Source organism: Protopterus annectens, chromosome 1.part0 (assembly GCF_019279795.1).
Source record: "Protopterus annectens isolate FY-2018-M chromosome 1.part0, PAN1.0, whole genome shotgun sequence".
NCBI classification, from domain to species: domain Eukaryota; kingdom Metazoa; phylum Chordata; order Ceratodontiformes; family Protopteridae; genus Protopterus; species Protopterus annectens.
The window spans coordinates 1,664,290,014-1,664,306,879 of NC_056725.1; the positions used below are offsets into that span (position 1 = coordinate 1,664,290,014).

The following is a 16,866-nucleotide window of genomic DNA, read 5'->3' on the forward strand; positions in this document are numbered from 1 at the left end:
TCATTTGTTTGCACCATTATCATTGGTGTGCATGCTTTTCAGTGGTGAATACACAATGTAGCTTTCTCAGGCAAGCTCATTAGCTATTGTGCATTCACAGTCTCTTAGGATGCAACCTCTTCTGAGGACTGTGCCACCTTGTAGAGGTCAGACTGCTCCCATCATCAAGTATGATGAAGTCACAACTGTGACTTCATTGTTGCATTATCTGTTGCAGGTTGGATTCTGGTCCGGCAAAGCTTGTTAAACTTGTCTAGACTAGCTGGGAATAGCTATATATACCTTGCTTGGTCACTTCTTGGACCTACAAAGTTTGAAAGCTTTTAAAGATGCTCTGATCTCTCTCCTCATTCTCAATCAACCTATTCCAGACCCCAACCTTTTAGACAACTGACACTATCGCCGTCCTTCTTTTTATAGGGAAGGCTACTGAAAAAGTGGCATGTATACAGATGTTTTCTTAAGTAACATCTCATGACATTTTGACCCAAGTCAGTCTGGTTTAAGATCTAACCACATCACTTAGAAAACTTTTATTAGGATTAGTAACCATAAGGACTTGTGCAGGACTGCTCAGATCTTTTCAACAAGCCAGTACACATCACCTATTGACTCGAGTGATTTCAATATCTGGGATGAGCATGCTCTGTAACTCACAGTTTGAAAGTTTCAGCTTCACTCAGTCAGGCTGTCATTTCCCAAAAATCTGGCTATTCACTAGACTTCTGTTTCAGCTTTGTCTGGAAATCAGGAACATGAAGGTGGACACAGTCATCTGGACTCTCATCTGAAATCAAAGGCTGCATTCTATCTTGGTCCTCCTTTACCTTTTAATTTTGATATACTATAGCGGAGTGTAGCAGTCTAAATATTGTGGTTTCACTAGCACTATACTTGAATGGTTTGCTACTTCTCTTCTGGGTCACTCAGTAGGTTGCATCAAAGCTTACTTTTTAAGAAGTCCTCTCTCTTTGGTGTGGAGGAACCACAGGTTTATTCTTGGTGCCTTTGCTCCTCATGGAGTACATGCTACCCTTGTTGGAGGTTATTCAAGTGAGAGCTATTTCTTACAAATTTTTTAGTATTCTGCAATTAATACTGCTAAATCTCAAGTGAACAATTCTGTTGAATGTTAAACACGGACAAGATTTCTGCTTGTAAAACCAAATTATATCCACACAGTTCAAGTAAAATAAACTGCATACTCAGTTTTAATTAAACATTTTAAACTTTTTACATTAGGTTTTCTGTAACAACTCAGCATCACAAAAATTAACATACATTTATTTTAATATTTATACAGAAGTTTATATCTGGTTAACAAAATACATATTCTCAGTAAACAAAAAGGCAAATTTCTGAAATAGAATATTCATGGACTAGAAGACTACTGGTGCTGTGGTTCTCATTTTACTAATCCAACTGTTATAGAAAGTAAGGGCAAATGGCAACTGAAAGCATTCTTCTTTTTGACAAATGTTCAAGGTTTAACATACTAATTCTGATTCCACAAAACATTTTCACATTGGTACTTAAAATGCCTAGGAGCAACAGGCCAACTGATATCCTGGCAACAAAGCAAGCAGAGGGGTTCTGAGTAGACTGGGAGAGGGCCAGCTGAAAGAAGACACCTAAAATTTCCTAAAAAGATATTCTGCTCAATAAGCGAGTGTTCTTCTGTTATTCAGTGATCAGTCAACAGGTTAGGCTTTACCTGGGTACCAACAGCAGCTGTGGAAAAAATTGGATGCAAAGCCATGTCCTTAACCAGATCCTTACAAGAGTATACAGAAATTCAAATAAGCAATGCCAATTTTTAATCTTTACATATATTGTTTAAAAGTGTGCGTTTCTAATTATACAACAGGCTATTACATGTAAAAGGCACTACTTTTAAGTAAAGGGTTCACAAATCAGTAATAATACAACTTTGGTGGAAAGAATAGTTCTAGAATGCTACCAGTGTAAACTACCCTCAACTGTGCTCTACCAGGGTAAATACAAGCAACAGATCTATCTCTTTCCAAATGATTACAAGCCAGCATGTACATAATACAATGTGTCAGAAAATAATTAGTAAAAAAAAAAAAAAAAAAAAAAAAAAAAAAAAAAGACTGATTCGTGAACTCTGTGATGTCTTTCAATGACAGTGAATGGCTCTGAACTTAGTAACATCAGAATAAAATGGAACTAGCTCTTCACAAGCAAATAAACTTCAAAAATATTACTAATAGGCTGAATGCATTACATTTCTCTAACCTGCAACAAAAACAAGGTAAAGTTTCACTCATTCCAAAAATGTTATGTTCCCATTCATGTGCAAGATTACAATTAAGCATAAACCACAAAAAATAATGTTATAATCCAGACAAAGACAACAATCAAGTTCCCATAATCAGTCACTAGTGGATGCCACACTAACCTGTCTAATCCAGGAACTGAAACCATCCTTGCAAACATCAACTTTTGCAATGAAGGAAAAAAATGTTCTGATTTGTGTTTCAGAGTAGCACATAACTATGCATTATTACAAAGTAATCTACTTTTACAAAAAAACAGTACGCAATGACATCAGCAATAAACATGAAACTGCAGCTTTCTGTGACCTTTCAAGTAGGACCTGTTCTAAAACAAAGGATGAAATTACTTCTTAGCTGCATGTGGCAGACTAGCAAAGTTCCAGTTTACTGGTTACCTGAATTCACTTCCCCTGCTGTCAAGCAGTAGAACTTTTAAGAGACAATGACAGTATTCAGAAGTAATCTAGCTCGGAGGGGGGCTAAATAACTAACTTCTGCTTTCAACCATTATACAAATTTAACATGGTACTTCTGAAAGCAAATTTCAATCTTTCCTGTCTTAACATTGTTAAAGACACATGGAGTAATGCAGATAATAAAGGAAAAAAAAAACGAAAGCAGTATATGTAAAGTTAATGGACTATTAACTGCATCCACCAGCAGTATGCAAAGAATCTTCAACTTTCCAGAACCTTAAGTGGAATGTATACAAATTAAAATAAGTTGGAATGCAACACCAAAAATATGCATACACTGTTCCGTCCAATACACGGAATTCGCATCTGCAGCAAAATGACATAGTAAACCCCCCTTAAAATAAACTACCTTAGCAAAGAAAGACATTTCAAAAGAACAAGGAAACTTAAGACAGCAACATCAGGTGCATGAAAAGATAAATGAGCAGTGGATACTACTGACAATATCTATTATAAGCTTTTAAAAACTATCAAATGTATTATCTCAAGGAAAATACAGAGGACCACCATAATCATACTACACAGACTGTGTACATTATGAAACACAGATAAAAAACAAAAAAAAAAAGTTAAATTATACATGCTCCTACAGCTATTCAACCTGAGATTATCCACCAACTTTGTTCCCCAAGTATGGTGCACAGCAACTTTGAAACATATTCACAACAGCAGCCTCACCATAGACCCTGGAAATTACTAACCCGTCAGCCTGAAAAGCCTCATCTGCAAAGCCATGGAACAGGTCAAAATTGACCTTATAAACAATATAAAAAAATCTTCCTCCCAAGCAGTTTGACATTGTTAAGGATATATCCCGACACATGAATCTAGTAAATTTTTTTGAGAGGGTAAAGCAAGCAGTGGATAGTGGTCATGCATTCCTTACTGCATAACTTGACCTCACCAATCTGAAAGCACCCCACATGCCAACATTAGTACACTAAACTGATTTCAAATGCATCCCCATGTAGTTAGATGGATATTAAATTGCTGAGGGACAGAACCCACACTGTGAGGGCAGCAGGCGCTTCAGAGCATAAAGGTAACCAAGTGGGATCCCACAGGGATCTGTGCTGGAACTTCTGCTATTCGGCATATACTTTGCTGATCTCAAATAAAAAAAAAAAAAAACAGGGAACTCTGGTTATCAAAATCTGCAGATGTTTGTAAAAAGGGTATTATACTCAAATCCCCCAATGATATGTGGAAGCTACAAAGTGAACTTCCTAATGTTAATAGTAGAAGCTCAGAAAATGGGCTACAACTAAATGCTAAAAATGTAATACTTATTGTATTTGGTAAACAAACCCTCCATCAGCTTATAGTGCAGGAAAACTCCTAACCTCAAAGAAACACAGATGTTGTGAGAGACCTTGGAACACTGTTGTTAAATTTTCTCACCTTTGATTGTGTTGAAACAGTGATCAGGAAATCCCATCTGGCACAGCTTACTGAAAAAGGTATTTCCTTTAGATCCAAAGTTATCCTTTTCTCCTCTATATTCTGTCCTGATCAAACCCATCATCGAATATAGTGCCCCCCCCCCTTTTCAGGATGGATTTTACTAGACATGTCAAGCAGTTGGAGAGATCACAAAGATTCCTGTATTCAGTGTTCTATACATTCCTTAGGGGTGACCTGTACCTTGTTTTGCGGCCCACTGGAAATCTGACAGTCCAAGACCTTTTTCGTCTCTGTAGATAAACCATTCTATATATCAGCTTATATATGGCCTTCAACCAGTGCTAACTGAATCACCTACACTGGAATTAACTACAATGAGTGTTTGGGTAGGACATCTTACTTCTGGATTACAAGGAGAGAACATTTAACAAAACAAAACATTAAGACAGAATTTGTACAATCTTAAATAACCAGTTACAAGCTACACGTATGATGAAAGTGCGATGATCTGCTTCTCAACTGCTGCATTTTTTTTACAGCCTAAGAAATGATGTCCAATCAAGAGGGTGAGCAGGCATCTGTACATGTATGCATATAAAGGACAAGGTCCATGTTAAGAAAAAAAAAAAAACAAACAGTTGCACACTTTACTCCAACTCAGTACAACTTAGCAATTCCAGCTGTCAAATTCACTACTTTAAATTCAGTACTTCATGCCAGATTTTTTCAGAAGAATTGATATGAGCATGAATAAGAGTAAAGATGGTCACTAAACTGCCACATCCCTCAGACAGGAAATTCTTAGATGGGCAGGAAAAGTAAACAAACTGGTACAAATCAGCAGTATCCCACTTCAGGATTAACGGATTTTTCAAGGGTTGAAAAAAATCTTTGTAGTGAAACAGTGAGCAGTGGACAAGACAATCCAGATCTATATGAGGAAGTGCTTGATGTAAAGGACAACTCTGCATGATAATAAAAGGAAAAATGGAAATTGTAAGACTTACAGTTTATGACGTTAAAATATGCGAGCTAGCAGTGGATCCACTGAGCTTAAAATCTCAGTTAGGTCAAAGGCACCTTACATTACCAAGCAAATTACTGCTCATTATCATCCTGGAGATCAGAACAGATATCAAAGAGCTGGGTGAGGGTGGGGAGGGCAGAATGTAGAAGCCTCTAAAAACTCCAAGAGCATCTGAAATGGTGCTTCAGGGATTGAGTCCAATAGCCACAGCCCCTCTGGTAAGATATGCAGTCTACCAGATGTTTACAAAAAAAGCAGACTTATAAGGATATTGACAAAAAAAGTAAATGCACCGATGTCCAACAGAAAAAAAAAGTTAGACCAAGAAAGCTTAACTTCTAATGGTGTCAGTCCTCTGTGCCATACCTACCACACACTCCCAAAACCATTACTTAAAGTAACTTTCTGCAAAAACAGTTATAAAATGTAACAGATTAGTTTAGAAAAGACACCCCCCACTGCTTAATATGTTTTATACCCCCCCTCGCAAAAGTGAAGGAATCTGATATCATAACCCATACACAAAACATTACCTGTCAGCTCTGAGGTGCCCAGTAAAGCAACAGTGTCACAATGATTAAGAATCAACAAGTGACTTTGGGTACTGATGCAGCTGGATGGGTGAGGGAATCAGTGGCCAAAGCTGGCAAAACCATCCCAAGGGGAGGAGTCAGCCTAATGTGCTGTCCAATCAACAATTACTTAACAGGGGCAGATATACATTAGAACAAGCCAAGATGCACAGGTCCCATGAAACTGTGCATCATGAAAGTAACTTTAAGCTGTCCCAAGCAATGAAACCAGCATGCATTACCAAGCCAGTACTGTGTTAGGCTGCTGAAAAGGATAGTGGGATAAAGTTGCACAGTACAATCTCAATGTCTGACTAGATGAACGCATGATCTCTGGCTCTTGCGCAAAATGGAAAGAATGGGCTGGTTAGTTTATAGGAGGGATGATGACCAGCAGACATTAGTGTAGAAAAAAGATCCAAGAAAAAAAGTAATTTACTATTTACCATAAAAACGGTCAGTTATTTTAACTGCCGACTTGGTAGTTACACTTCTGAAGTGCATTAAAAAAAAAAAAAAAAAAACTGAAAACTGCAAGATTTCCAGACCATTCAACTTCGAAGAAAATAGAGCATGAGACAAGAATGGTTAAGCAGCAGCTTATCCCATTAATATAAAAATCATGTAGATATTAAATCTGTTTTAGTACAAAAAGAAGCAATGTATATTTTAAAGTTTAAAACAATGCCTCCATATGGACTAAATGAAGAGTTTAATTGGAAAGCATTGCTTAATTAATTGCTAAATGCTGAATGGTTAATTAGCAGCTGCATTTGTGTATATATATTGTTTAGTTTTTATATGTATTATACTCCTTGAAGGCTTTTGGCCGAGACGTCAGAGAGAGAAGTTATTCTTAGCTTTTATTAAATTGTTCGGTGGAACTTGTGGTTGTTGCTTTTTTTGTATCATGCTCCAGGGTGCTGTTGTTGTATATCCCATTAATATAGTCTGCAGTTACAGAATGCATTTTACAATAGCGAATCATGCCACTCAGATGGCACCTCCAAAATAGGTTTCCTTGCCAGAAACAATGTGCAAAAACAAAGAACACATTTTAAATTTCATCAAAAAGTGATCAAGCAAACACAATACTACATTTTGAATATTGTGCCCTTTGCCTGAACAGGCAAAACAGAATCTACTACATTAACAGGGGAAAAAAAAAAAAAAAAAAAAAAGTCTTTTGCCATCAAGCCTGAATTCTGCAGAACATTTCACCCCTCAAGATTCAAAAAAGAGGATTCTGAGCAGACAAGAGCCATCTTTAAACCAGTACTTTGACTTTATGGAAAAACAGGCTTTATTTTGCCAAGCCAGGGAAACTAATTTGTCCAAAAAAATGTCCTCAATAGCACATGCTGACAGAAGTTTTGAAGACTGTTCTGAAGAGGCAAGGCAATAATGCTCCTCCAAACACCAAAATACATATATAAAAGCTTATGCCAAAGCCCCCTGTGAATAATCACAGTGCAGTAATTGGGTAGTAAAAATGCCACACGTGAGACTTCCAGTAAAAAAAAAAATGCAGCTTTTACCACAGAGGACACAACGGAGCAGACTTCAACTATTTTAATCAATTAATAAAGGTAAGACACTGCCGTTCCTGCAATCTGTAACTGATGTAGATATGTCACAAATACTCTAACCACACATGCTACTTGGACACATCCAAGATCACTTTGGATTTATGGACATTAGTTGTGGATGCACAAAAGTCTGAAGACTACCTTTATTGCCCTAGATCATTAAATGTCACACTGCTCTATAGTTTGTTCATAAGGGGAGACCGGCTAGATATCTACCATTACAATGACTGGATGGTGTTAAACTAAATCTTAACAGAAAGTAGCAGCATCATACTCTCATTCTGACCTTACACAACAACAGTGACACGGGTGACCAAATTTAGTCAGAGTGACATCTGCTCAGACATCAGTGTAACTGCTGAATACTAGTTAACAGCCAAAGAAATCTACTATAAACATCAACCAAACAACTCTGCAGCTAGTCACATTCCACTCCCTAGCGTAACAAGTACAAACAAATGTAGAATCATAAGTTTTGGGCTGCTTTACTTATTTTCCACTTTCATCCAGGACACCGCCCTCTATCTGACTTTCCACACACAAGGAAGGGGGGGGGGTCACTAGATGCCATCTCCACAAGAACAGACCAGTGATCCACAGCTTGGCTGGGCCTCAAGTACGGTCAAAATGTTTATATTCAAAAACAGAAAAATGAAAGGTCTGTGCAGTTTACTCATTTTACACACCTACTGTGCAAGCCTCATATTCTAGCTCTGCTTCCTCATCACATTAAAATTAAAGTTCCAGCTTTCTATATTAATTTATCATCCATTACCACCTTCCATGAGGTACGGCAAGATTGGACCCCCACAAACCTTTAACCAGTAAAGAGAATACATTAATTCAATGTTAGTACAACTAGTAGCATGTTTTCTCAATGGAAGACATTTATGCAGTAAGGGCTACACATTCTGTAAGAATGACTGTGCTGCCCTATGGCAGGTCTCTGCCTACCATCTACTTACAGTACAGGGTTCAGAGGGCCTGGTGAATAGAATACTCTGCTCAAAACTGACAATGAATTATTCAAAAAGTTACAAGGAAATGAAAAAAGCAACATCTTATAGACTAGTAGAAGAGTTTTGGTTACTGCAACAGTGAGCTATAAACACACACCTACAGTTCATAGGTGACTACTAGGTTGATTACCCTGGGGGGAACATTTTAAGCCTAGCTATGCTTCACAAAGTGATAATTAAACCATGTATCTTGTATCTCTGAGGTGAACAACTTAACCATTATGCCAACCCTCAATGGATTATACCAACTAAGATGGTACATGCACCCACAGACCCTGGCTTAGGAGGCCAATTCTTTATCAATTAGGCTACTGGGGATTGATAATATTCACTTAAAAGCACTCCTCCCTTATTTACGGCTGTAGCCCCACCACCAGTATGAAATTATGAAAGGTGATCATAAAAGTAACGCACAAAGAAAAAGGCAAGCTACATTTTTTTCTAGTTTGTTACTCTACCTCATCCATACCAAGAGCACAGAATGTATTCTCTGCCTGTACAGTGCCAAAAATGCCAGCTATGAATGCAAATTGTCTGTAGCCTCCCAGTGCTTAAGTGCATGTAAATGACTACCTTAGGGAATGCAGTTCAGTAGAGTAATGAAGTCTGTTTAAATAAATAAAATCTTTTTTCTACTGCCTTACATAATCTTCCCTTTAACATACCTAATCTACTTTTCTACAGAAGCTCCTGTGACATGTCCTGCCTCCAGCACACCAGCAGAGTGTTGGCAGGCACATTAAACCTCCCTAAACATGAAAACTTTGACAATGTCTCCCTTGACAATTAAGAGAAAAAACATCTTAGAAAAAAATATAATCTGGCATGTAGGGATTAAAGGAAAAACTGCCTTCAATGATTTTTAGGCAAGCTCATGCTTGACTCATCTCCTTTTATGAGCAACTCAGAATGCAGAATCCTCATATTCACTACTAGTCCTACAAGTCAACTACACTGAAGTCAAGGTCATAAAACTGGATATTTTTAAAAAGACCAGTCTGAGTTAAGAGAATGTTACCAAAACTCATAAAACAGTAAAGAATGTCTGTTTTAATGGCACCAATACCCCCCAAAAGACAAAAAATGGCTTACCTGAGTTACCCTCATCAGGCTGATTTTTTAAATGAACAGAAAGACAACCAATCAGACAAAAAAAAAAGCATGTATGTACACACATACACGTATGGTGCGATTCATGTGCCAACACCAAAAGTGCAGGCAACCAGCAAACTAGATATGCAATCAGAAGCAGCTGACCTTACAGCCAACCAGTGGTGGTTAAAGCCACAACAAACCATCAGAAATAAATACCTCAACCACTGCCCTACTAAAATGGACAAACAAAAAAGCACCAATTCTACCCCCAAAATAGTGTAGCAAGGCATTTCAAAGTAATATGCAAGCACTTCCTCAAATTACAAAAAAGAAAAGAATCCAAAAATAGTTGTATTTTTAAGATTCCCCAATCCATGGGATTTGTAGTAGCTTGCAACAGTCTCAGCTGTCAAGATTCTTCATATCACATGTCAGTCCTCCAAGTCTGCTGGACTTCAACCTCTTCAGGAACAACCAAGAGAAGCTCACAGTTCTTCCCCCGCAGCTGGTGTTTCATAAATTTCCTAAATGAAAAAACGCAAAACATTTAATCAAAATGTAGCCTCAATGACTTTATTAAGGAGTTAAGGCAACACAAATAGAGACAAAATGCAATACCAGTAAACAGCTCATGACTTCTTTAAGGTCTGCTAAAACTGACAGGCGAATCCATTTTCACTTTTTAGCAGACCTTGGCTGGTTCCAGTCTCATGCAGTTACAGCCATATGGGATAATAAACACCCTAAGATTCTGTGCTATTTAAGAGCTAGTAAAATGTATTTAGCACCAGTCACTGTGCATTCTAGGCGGGTTTCACAGCTCACTTTGAGCAGTCTGCTTAACAACATGCTTCCAAAAATACTAAATGAAAATCAGGCTAGGACCTGTGAGTGGCTGCAGACAATGTACTCAAACACAGAGAACCCTCTCTGGGCTTTAGACACCAGAAGTTAAAGTAATTTATACAGCACAGCACTCAGTCCCGACTCTCTATGGATTTATTTTATATCTGTTGATCATGGAAGTCTGGAAGAGCACAAATACCCCTTTTCAGTAGAGGCCTGGGGACAAAAGCTCCAGTAAATGCAGTACAAATTGAACATTAAGTTACTGTATCCATGTCAGGCAGAATTCAATTAAACTACATTTTACAATGACAAACTAGATAAGCTATAACAACTACACAGACAGTAATAAAGCTTCAATACTACTTGCACTCTACATATACATTTAGGTAAATAACTAGGCAGTAGAATATATATCGCAATACAGTTATTTAGAAAGGGTGGACAGCATAATGCTGATTTAATTTTGAGACAAATTAAATGAGTGGTAAAATGAGAGCTAAGAGAGGCATCATTGGTAGAAGGTGGGGGTGGGTGAAGACAGAGCTATTGTTGTTAAGAGAGAACAGGTATAGTGCAAGAGGAAGAAGAACGTGGACAGATGACTTATCCCGAGATGTACAGCTACAGAGCCAGGATGTTGAGAGGTATTCTTTAAATGCATTTTGAATGCCTGCCGGATTTCAAGAAGACAGAGCATGTGGGAGGACATACTAGAGGGGATCAGTTTCAGGATATCAAATTTAGGTAAAATATAAGTAACAATAAGTGATTAAAAAGTGCAGCTGTGCCACATTTACCACAACTGCAGATGTTAAAGTACACCAATGCTGCAATACTGATCCATGGGTCTTCCTGCCATGCAAAAGTCCATGACTGACCTGATTTTCAGACTCTTTTCATCATCCCTAGTTGAATGACAGCTGACATTTGGACATCTGTTTGCTGGTGCAATCTTCATGTCATTCCAGACAATAAGCAGCAGTCTGATGCCCGATGACAGCATGACTCTTCCACATGTCAAAACTTTTTTGGACAGGAGTAAAGGAAGGTATCCGCTATACTTTAGAAGTAAAGATGGGGAAGATTCTGGAGAAGGACTATACATCTGAAATGCTTCCCCCCCCCCCCCCGTCACCTGCAATGGGGGGGGGGGGGCAGGACAGTGCAGCAGACAGAGTAGGAGGGTGTGAATGTGTACTGCTGCACTGACCTACTCAACACATTTACAATCATGATAAGTGCAACACAACTGTTCTACATTCTTTGCACTCAATATAACAGAACTGATCCTTGGGAGGACTTTCAAACCTACTAGGTGGTGGGGGCACAGGGCAGGCAGGCAGCGTGTTGGCCCTTGGGAACGAAGGTTTTGCAGGATGGCAGTAGCAAACACTGCCCTAGCCCTGAAGGCAGCTGCTAGAAGGTAATGTTTATTAAAGGTGTGGAAAGATGTCCATGTGGTAGCTTCCAGAATAGCTTGTGCAGAGACATCTTTAAGAAAGGTGGTGGTGGCTGCACTGTGTCTGATGGAGTAAGCCTTGACCCACATTAATGCTGGTTTGCAAAATGGGCATAACAAAAGCTAATGCAGTTGGCTATCCACTTTGAGATAGTCTGTTTGAAACCACTCTGTCTTCTTTTTCTTCTGCAAATGCCACCAGACGTTTGCTCTGTTAAGGAATTTTGTTCTGTTCAGGTAAGTTCTGATCTGTCTCTGCACAACCAGGAGTACAAAATGTGCTCTTCTTTATTGTGTGGGTTGGGAAAGCATTCTGGCAAATGAATGGCTTGATTTAAGGAGAGATCTGATGCTACTTTGGGCATGAAGGAGGGATTCGTTTAAAGGGTTACCCTGTCCTTGGGGAACACAGTGATGGAATCCTTACACATCAGCACTTGTAGCTCTGAGATTCACATGGCTGAAGTGAAGGCTATGAGCAGGGCAGTCTTCCAAGAGAGCATCTATATGGGAGCAGAAGCTGTAGGCTCAAAAGGTGGTAGTGTAAGTTTTTCTAAAGACACAGTTTAAATGACAAATAGGGGCATGGTTTCTCCTGGGCGGTCTAAACTGTATGACCTCTAAGGAAAGGTTTCAGGTGAGGGTAAGAACAGAAGGGGCTGGGGAGCTGATAAGTCAAGGGGAGACAGCTGAAGCATGAACCTTAATAATGGAATGAGTCCCTGGTGAAAAAATCATGACCGGTATTCTAACAAGGCTTGCGTCTGGCCATAAAGGGCTAATGTCTTCACCCTGTCACTAGACAGAGAAACTTTTCTTTTCTTTTTTTTCAATAATTTTTATTTTTACATTAATAAATGTCACAAATAAAAATCATCTTACAACATGACCATATGTATATGTTATACATTGATGTCAAATACCACAGGATATAGGTTGTACAACATATCTATTTACACTATGTACATAGATGCTTTCACTGTTAATTCCACAGTTATATACACAGTACATACATTTGCAATATCCAAGTTATGTAATATCTGAACTTGTATGTGTTCTTTGGTTCCATTATAGTGTATTTCTAAGTTGCTGTGTGATGAATTATGCTAATATGATATTAAAGGTTTGTTCCCAAATTTCTCTCGATTTCATGTTTTTGTTTAGTTTATCTATTACTATTTTATGAGCTAAAAGGTGTTGTATAGTTACTTGTTTAAAACCTTCCCAAGAGATATTTATCATATCTAGCCATTTAAAAGCTATATACAGTTTCATTAGTAGGAAAATTGTTAAAAGTGTATTTGCTTGTTTTCTTGGTATGTTGGGTGGGAGAATGTGTAATAGAGTGAATTCCCAAGTTAATGTTGATGTTTGATAACCCGTTTTTTGTAATTGTACATTGAGAGAGTTCCAGAGTTTACAGACACATTTACAGCTCCAAAATACATGGATTAAGTCAGCTATCTGGTCCTTACAGTGTGGGCAGAAAGGTGATTTTGATGTGTTAAATTTGTGTAGGATTGCAGGTGTAAAATAAGCATTATTATTGATCATGAGCTGAGTGTATGCTAACTTTCTGAGGGGTATAATCTTCAGTGTTAGATTGATTGCCTGGCTTATTTGCTGATCATCTATGGATGGTTTAATTTTTCTCCAGTAGTTAGAGAAGAGGAGGTCTTTCTGGTATTTGATTTCATTTATCATTTATATGAATTAGTAATAGTTTTCTTTGTTGTGATAAAAGTTTTCCAAAACCTGCTACAAGTTTCTATGTCACTATTGGTCATAGTAACATTTTGGAGGTAACTGGAACACAGTTCTTTGATTTGGCTTAGGATTATTATGTGTGATTTAGGGAGGTTTAAGTTGGTTCCTCATTTCTTGTATTGAACAGTAAAGGTAGGGATAAATATATTGGATTGTTTTATCTTTCAGTCTGGAAAAAGGGACTAAGTCCAGCATCTTATTGTTTATTTTTAAATTTGAGTTTTTATGAAGGGGTTGCAGTATTGTCATGGCTTGTCTAAGGTTCAAGAATTGAAAGAGTTTTTGCGCTAAGTTTACAGAATGTTTTAAGGGCTCTATAATGTTACACGTTTCTATTTCTTTCTGCTTCAGGAATGGAAGTGCTTTGGGATTGAAACCTAGAGCTTTAATATATCTATAATAGATAGTCACCCAAAGAGGAGACCAATTTTCCATTGACGGGTTATGTTCAGCTATTCTTAATATTCTGTTAGTGTTAATGATAGAGTAGTACATTTTAAAATCTGGTAGATTTAGTCCTCCTTTGCTTTTGGGGAGTGTTAATTTTGGATAGGAGATTCTGTTTTTTTTGGGTTCCCATATAAATTTTGCTAGGAAGGTATGAATTTGTTTGAAGAATTTATTATGTACTGTTGTCTGTGATGTCATGAATATATACATTAGTCTAGGTAAAATGTTCATTTTGATTATTGATACTTTGGCCAAGAATGGTAGTTTTAGGTTGTTCCATCTTTTACAGTCTTGCATTATATTTTGCCATTTAGGGCTTACATTGTTCTGGAAAAAGGTGATTCCCAGGTATTTAGTTTCTTCTTTTATTTTTATTGTGTTTAACAATGGTATTAGTGAGATGAGTTTGGGTGTTTTTAGGGGGAAAATATTAGATCTGAAGTAGTTAATTTAATTTGTGCAGCAACCTATGGGATTCGGATCCGACCTCAGATCCGAGCCGGCAGTTTTCAACAGCTTTAGATCCGAGCTCCAAGCTCCTCCCCTACCCATAATCCCCTGCCAACCCTGACTGACCTCAGATCTAGTTTGCCGCAGTTATCCAACAGCAGCTTGATCTACAGCTCCAGGCGTTAGAGACTTTTGTGAGAAAAATTTACCTTTTTCCTCTCTTTCTTCTGTTTTTTGGTTGTGAGTGTTTACAGGTTCCTTTTTGTAAAAACCCTCTCTAGTTTAACTCTCTATTTTTTGTCATTTACCTCCCCCTTCCTTCGTGGTTCCGTTAGGGTTGTGTGTGTGTTTGGGGCCTAACGTGTGTGTTGATCTCTTTTAGTTAAAATGGCTGAGGTCCCAAAACTGATCTTTTCTAAGTGCACAGAGTATGGCCATAAGCTGTCACCGGCGGATGGCCACACTCGGTGTGTGTTGTGCCTTGGGGTTGAACACCTGTCTTCTGGTTGTTCCATCTGTGCGGCGTTCAACCCCAGGGCACTCAAGGACCGGAGGTCCAAGCTGATTCTGGCCAGTCTTCTGCCCCTGGATTCTGCTTCTACCTCCGGTCCTCCTGTGGCTCCCGCTGCAGCTGCCACTCCTGCTTCCCTCCCCCCGGCCGGGACTCAACCTCCCGCCTTAGGCCCGGAGGAGAGGGAGGCCAGGAAAGAGAAAAGGAGGGAGAAGCACCATAAGCGGCGGGCTGAGGCCTCCACTTCGGCCCCCCCCGGCTAAGCGGTCTTCTCCCTCCAGGACTTCTGGGTCTCCTCCGTCTCGGATCCGGTCCCCGTGCCTTTCACCGGGTCCTGAGGAGGAGGAGATCCGATCTCCTTTGAGGTCATCGAGGCAACACTCCCGTCCCGCCTTGGTGACCTCATCAAGATCAACCCGAAGTCTCACGGATGCAGATTTGGACCGGATAATGAGAAGATTCCTCCAGGCCCAACTGCAGATGGGAGTGCTCCTGCCTCCCCCTCCCTCCGGGGGGGAGCTCGACCCCTTTTTTTGCCCCGATAGCTCCTTCTCTGTCCCGGGCTCGGAGTCTTCGGAGCCGGGCAGCCTTGGAGCCAGGCGTGTGTCGGCGCCGATAGTCTCGGGTACTTCGGCGCCGACACTTGCCTCGAGTCTGTCAGGTCCATTTTTTTTCGGATCCGAGCTCTCTGAGTCGAGGGCTGAGCTTCGGATCCGGGGGTATCTGTATGCCTTCGGCTCCGTCCAGGTTGGAGCATACTGGTTCATCGGATCCGATCGCTTTGGCGCCAGCCCCGATCCGTCCGTCGGATCAGAGTGAGGATCTGCTTTCGGATCGCAGAGAGAGCAGCTCTCCCTCGGCATTCGACGTGGTGGAGAGATCCCTGTCGAGAGATTCCAGGCCCCCGGCCCTTGCCACAACTCCACCCTGCACTCAATCTCTGTTGGGCCCGACTTCCATCACCTGGCCGGACAGCCTGCTCTGATGTCCCAGGTCGTTCCTTTGGAACAAGACGTGGCTGGTGAGACCTTCTCGGAAAGCCCCCCCCAAGGAGGTTCCTCACAAGCGAAAGTGCAAAAGGAGGCACCTGGACTCTCCCCGAGTCCTTGACTGAGGACACGGATTTGGAGGAGGGGGAAGGCTCCCCAGGATCACCCTCCGAAGATGTCTCATTTGGTGACATCATGGAGATGCTCAGGATAAAGGGGGGGTGGTCTGCCCCAAAGCCTACCTCGGACGAATCAGTGTTCCTGAAGGGGTTTGAAGCAGGCCAGTCTACCTCTTGGGTGTCCCCTCCGGCCGACCCCCTGGTAGATTTGATTACTACCAGGATGTGGAAGGAGCCGAACACTGTGGAGCCAGTCCCCAAGCGCCCGGACAAAATTCTTAGCCCACCCTCTGACAAGTCCCACTGGAGTAAGGGTCCCCCTGTAGATGCCATGTTGGTGGCGGCAGCCACCAAGAGGGAACTAGCTCATGAGAGTCCCTCGGTTCATCCCCCGAGCAAGGAGTCTCGGTCAATGGACCGTTTAGGGAAGCGGGTCTTTAGTTCGGCTACCTTCTCTGTGAGGTCGCTGAACTACATGGCACATGTGCTTCGACTGCAGCGGGACCTTATCAAAGAGTACGCTGCGTCACCCCCCCCCACCCCCGAGTCCATGTCGGCAGAGGACAAGCGTTTGCACTCCACCCGGATGGCCACTCTCCGATCCATATCAAACACCTCTATGCGGCTACTGTCCCATGCCACAGAGGGAGCCGCTAGAGCCAGCAGAGCGGGCCTTGTCATGAGGCGCCAGGCCTGGCTCTGGCACTGTGATTTCGCGGAACCCTTCAAGGCATCTTTCGCTAATGCCCCTTTTGATGGTTCTGCCATTTTTGGCAAAACTGTTCGCGAT

General features: G+C 40.5%; 1 protein-coding gene across 1 annotated transcript in view; it reads right to left on the reverse strand.

Moving 5' to 3' along the window:
* Positions 1–1,188: 1,188 nt before the first annotated feature.
* The window catches only part of JOSD1 (Josephin domain containing 1), a 598,744-nt gene continuing 583,066 nt past the window's right edge, over positions 1,189–16,866 (reverse strand). The window contains exon 5 of the mRNA XM_044068376.1: positions 1,189–10,006. Within this exon, the coding sequence (XP_043924311.1) occupies positions 9,907–10,006 (100 nt within the window). The 3' untranslated portion in view covers positions 1,189–9,906. The remainder of the gene's footprint in view (positions 10,007–16,866) is intronic.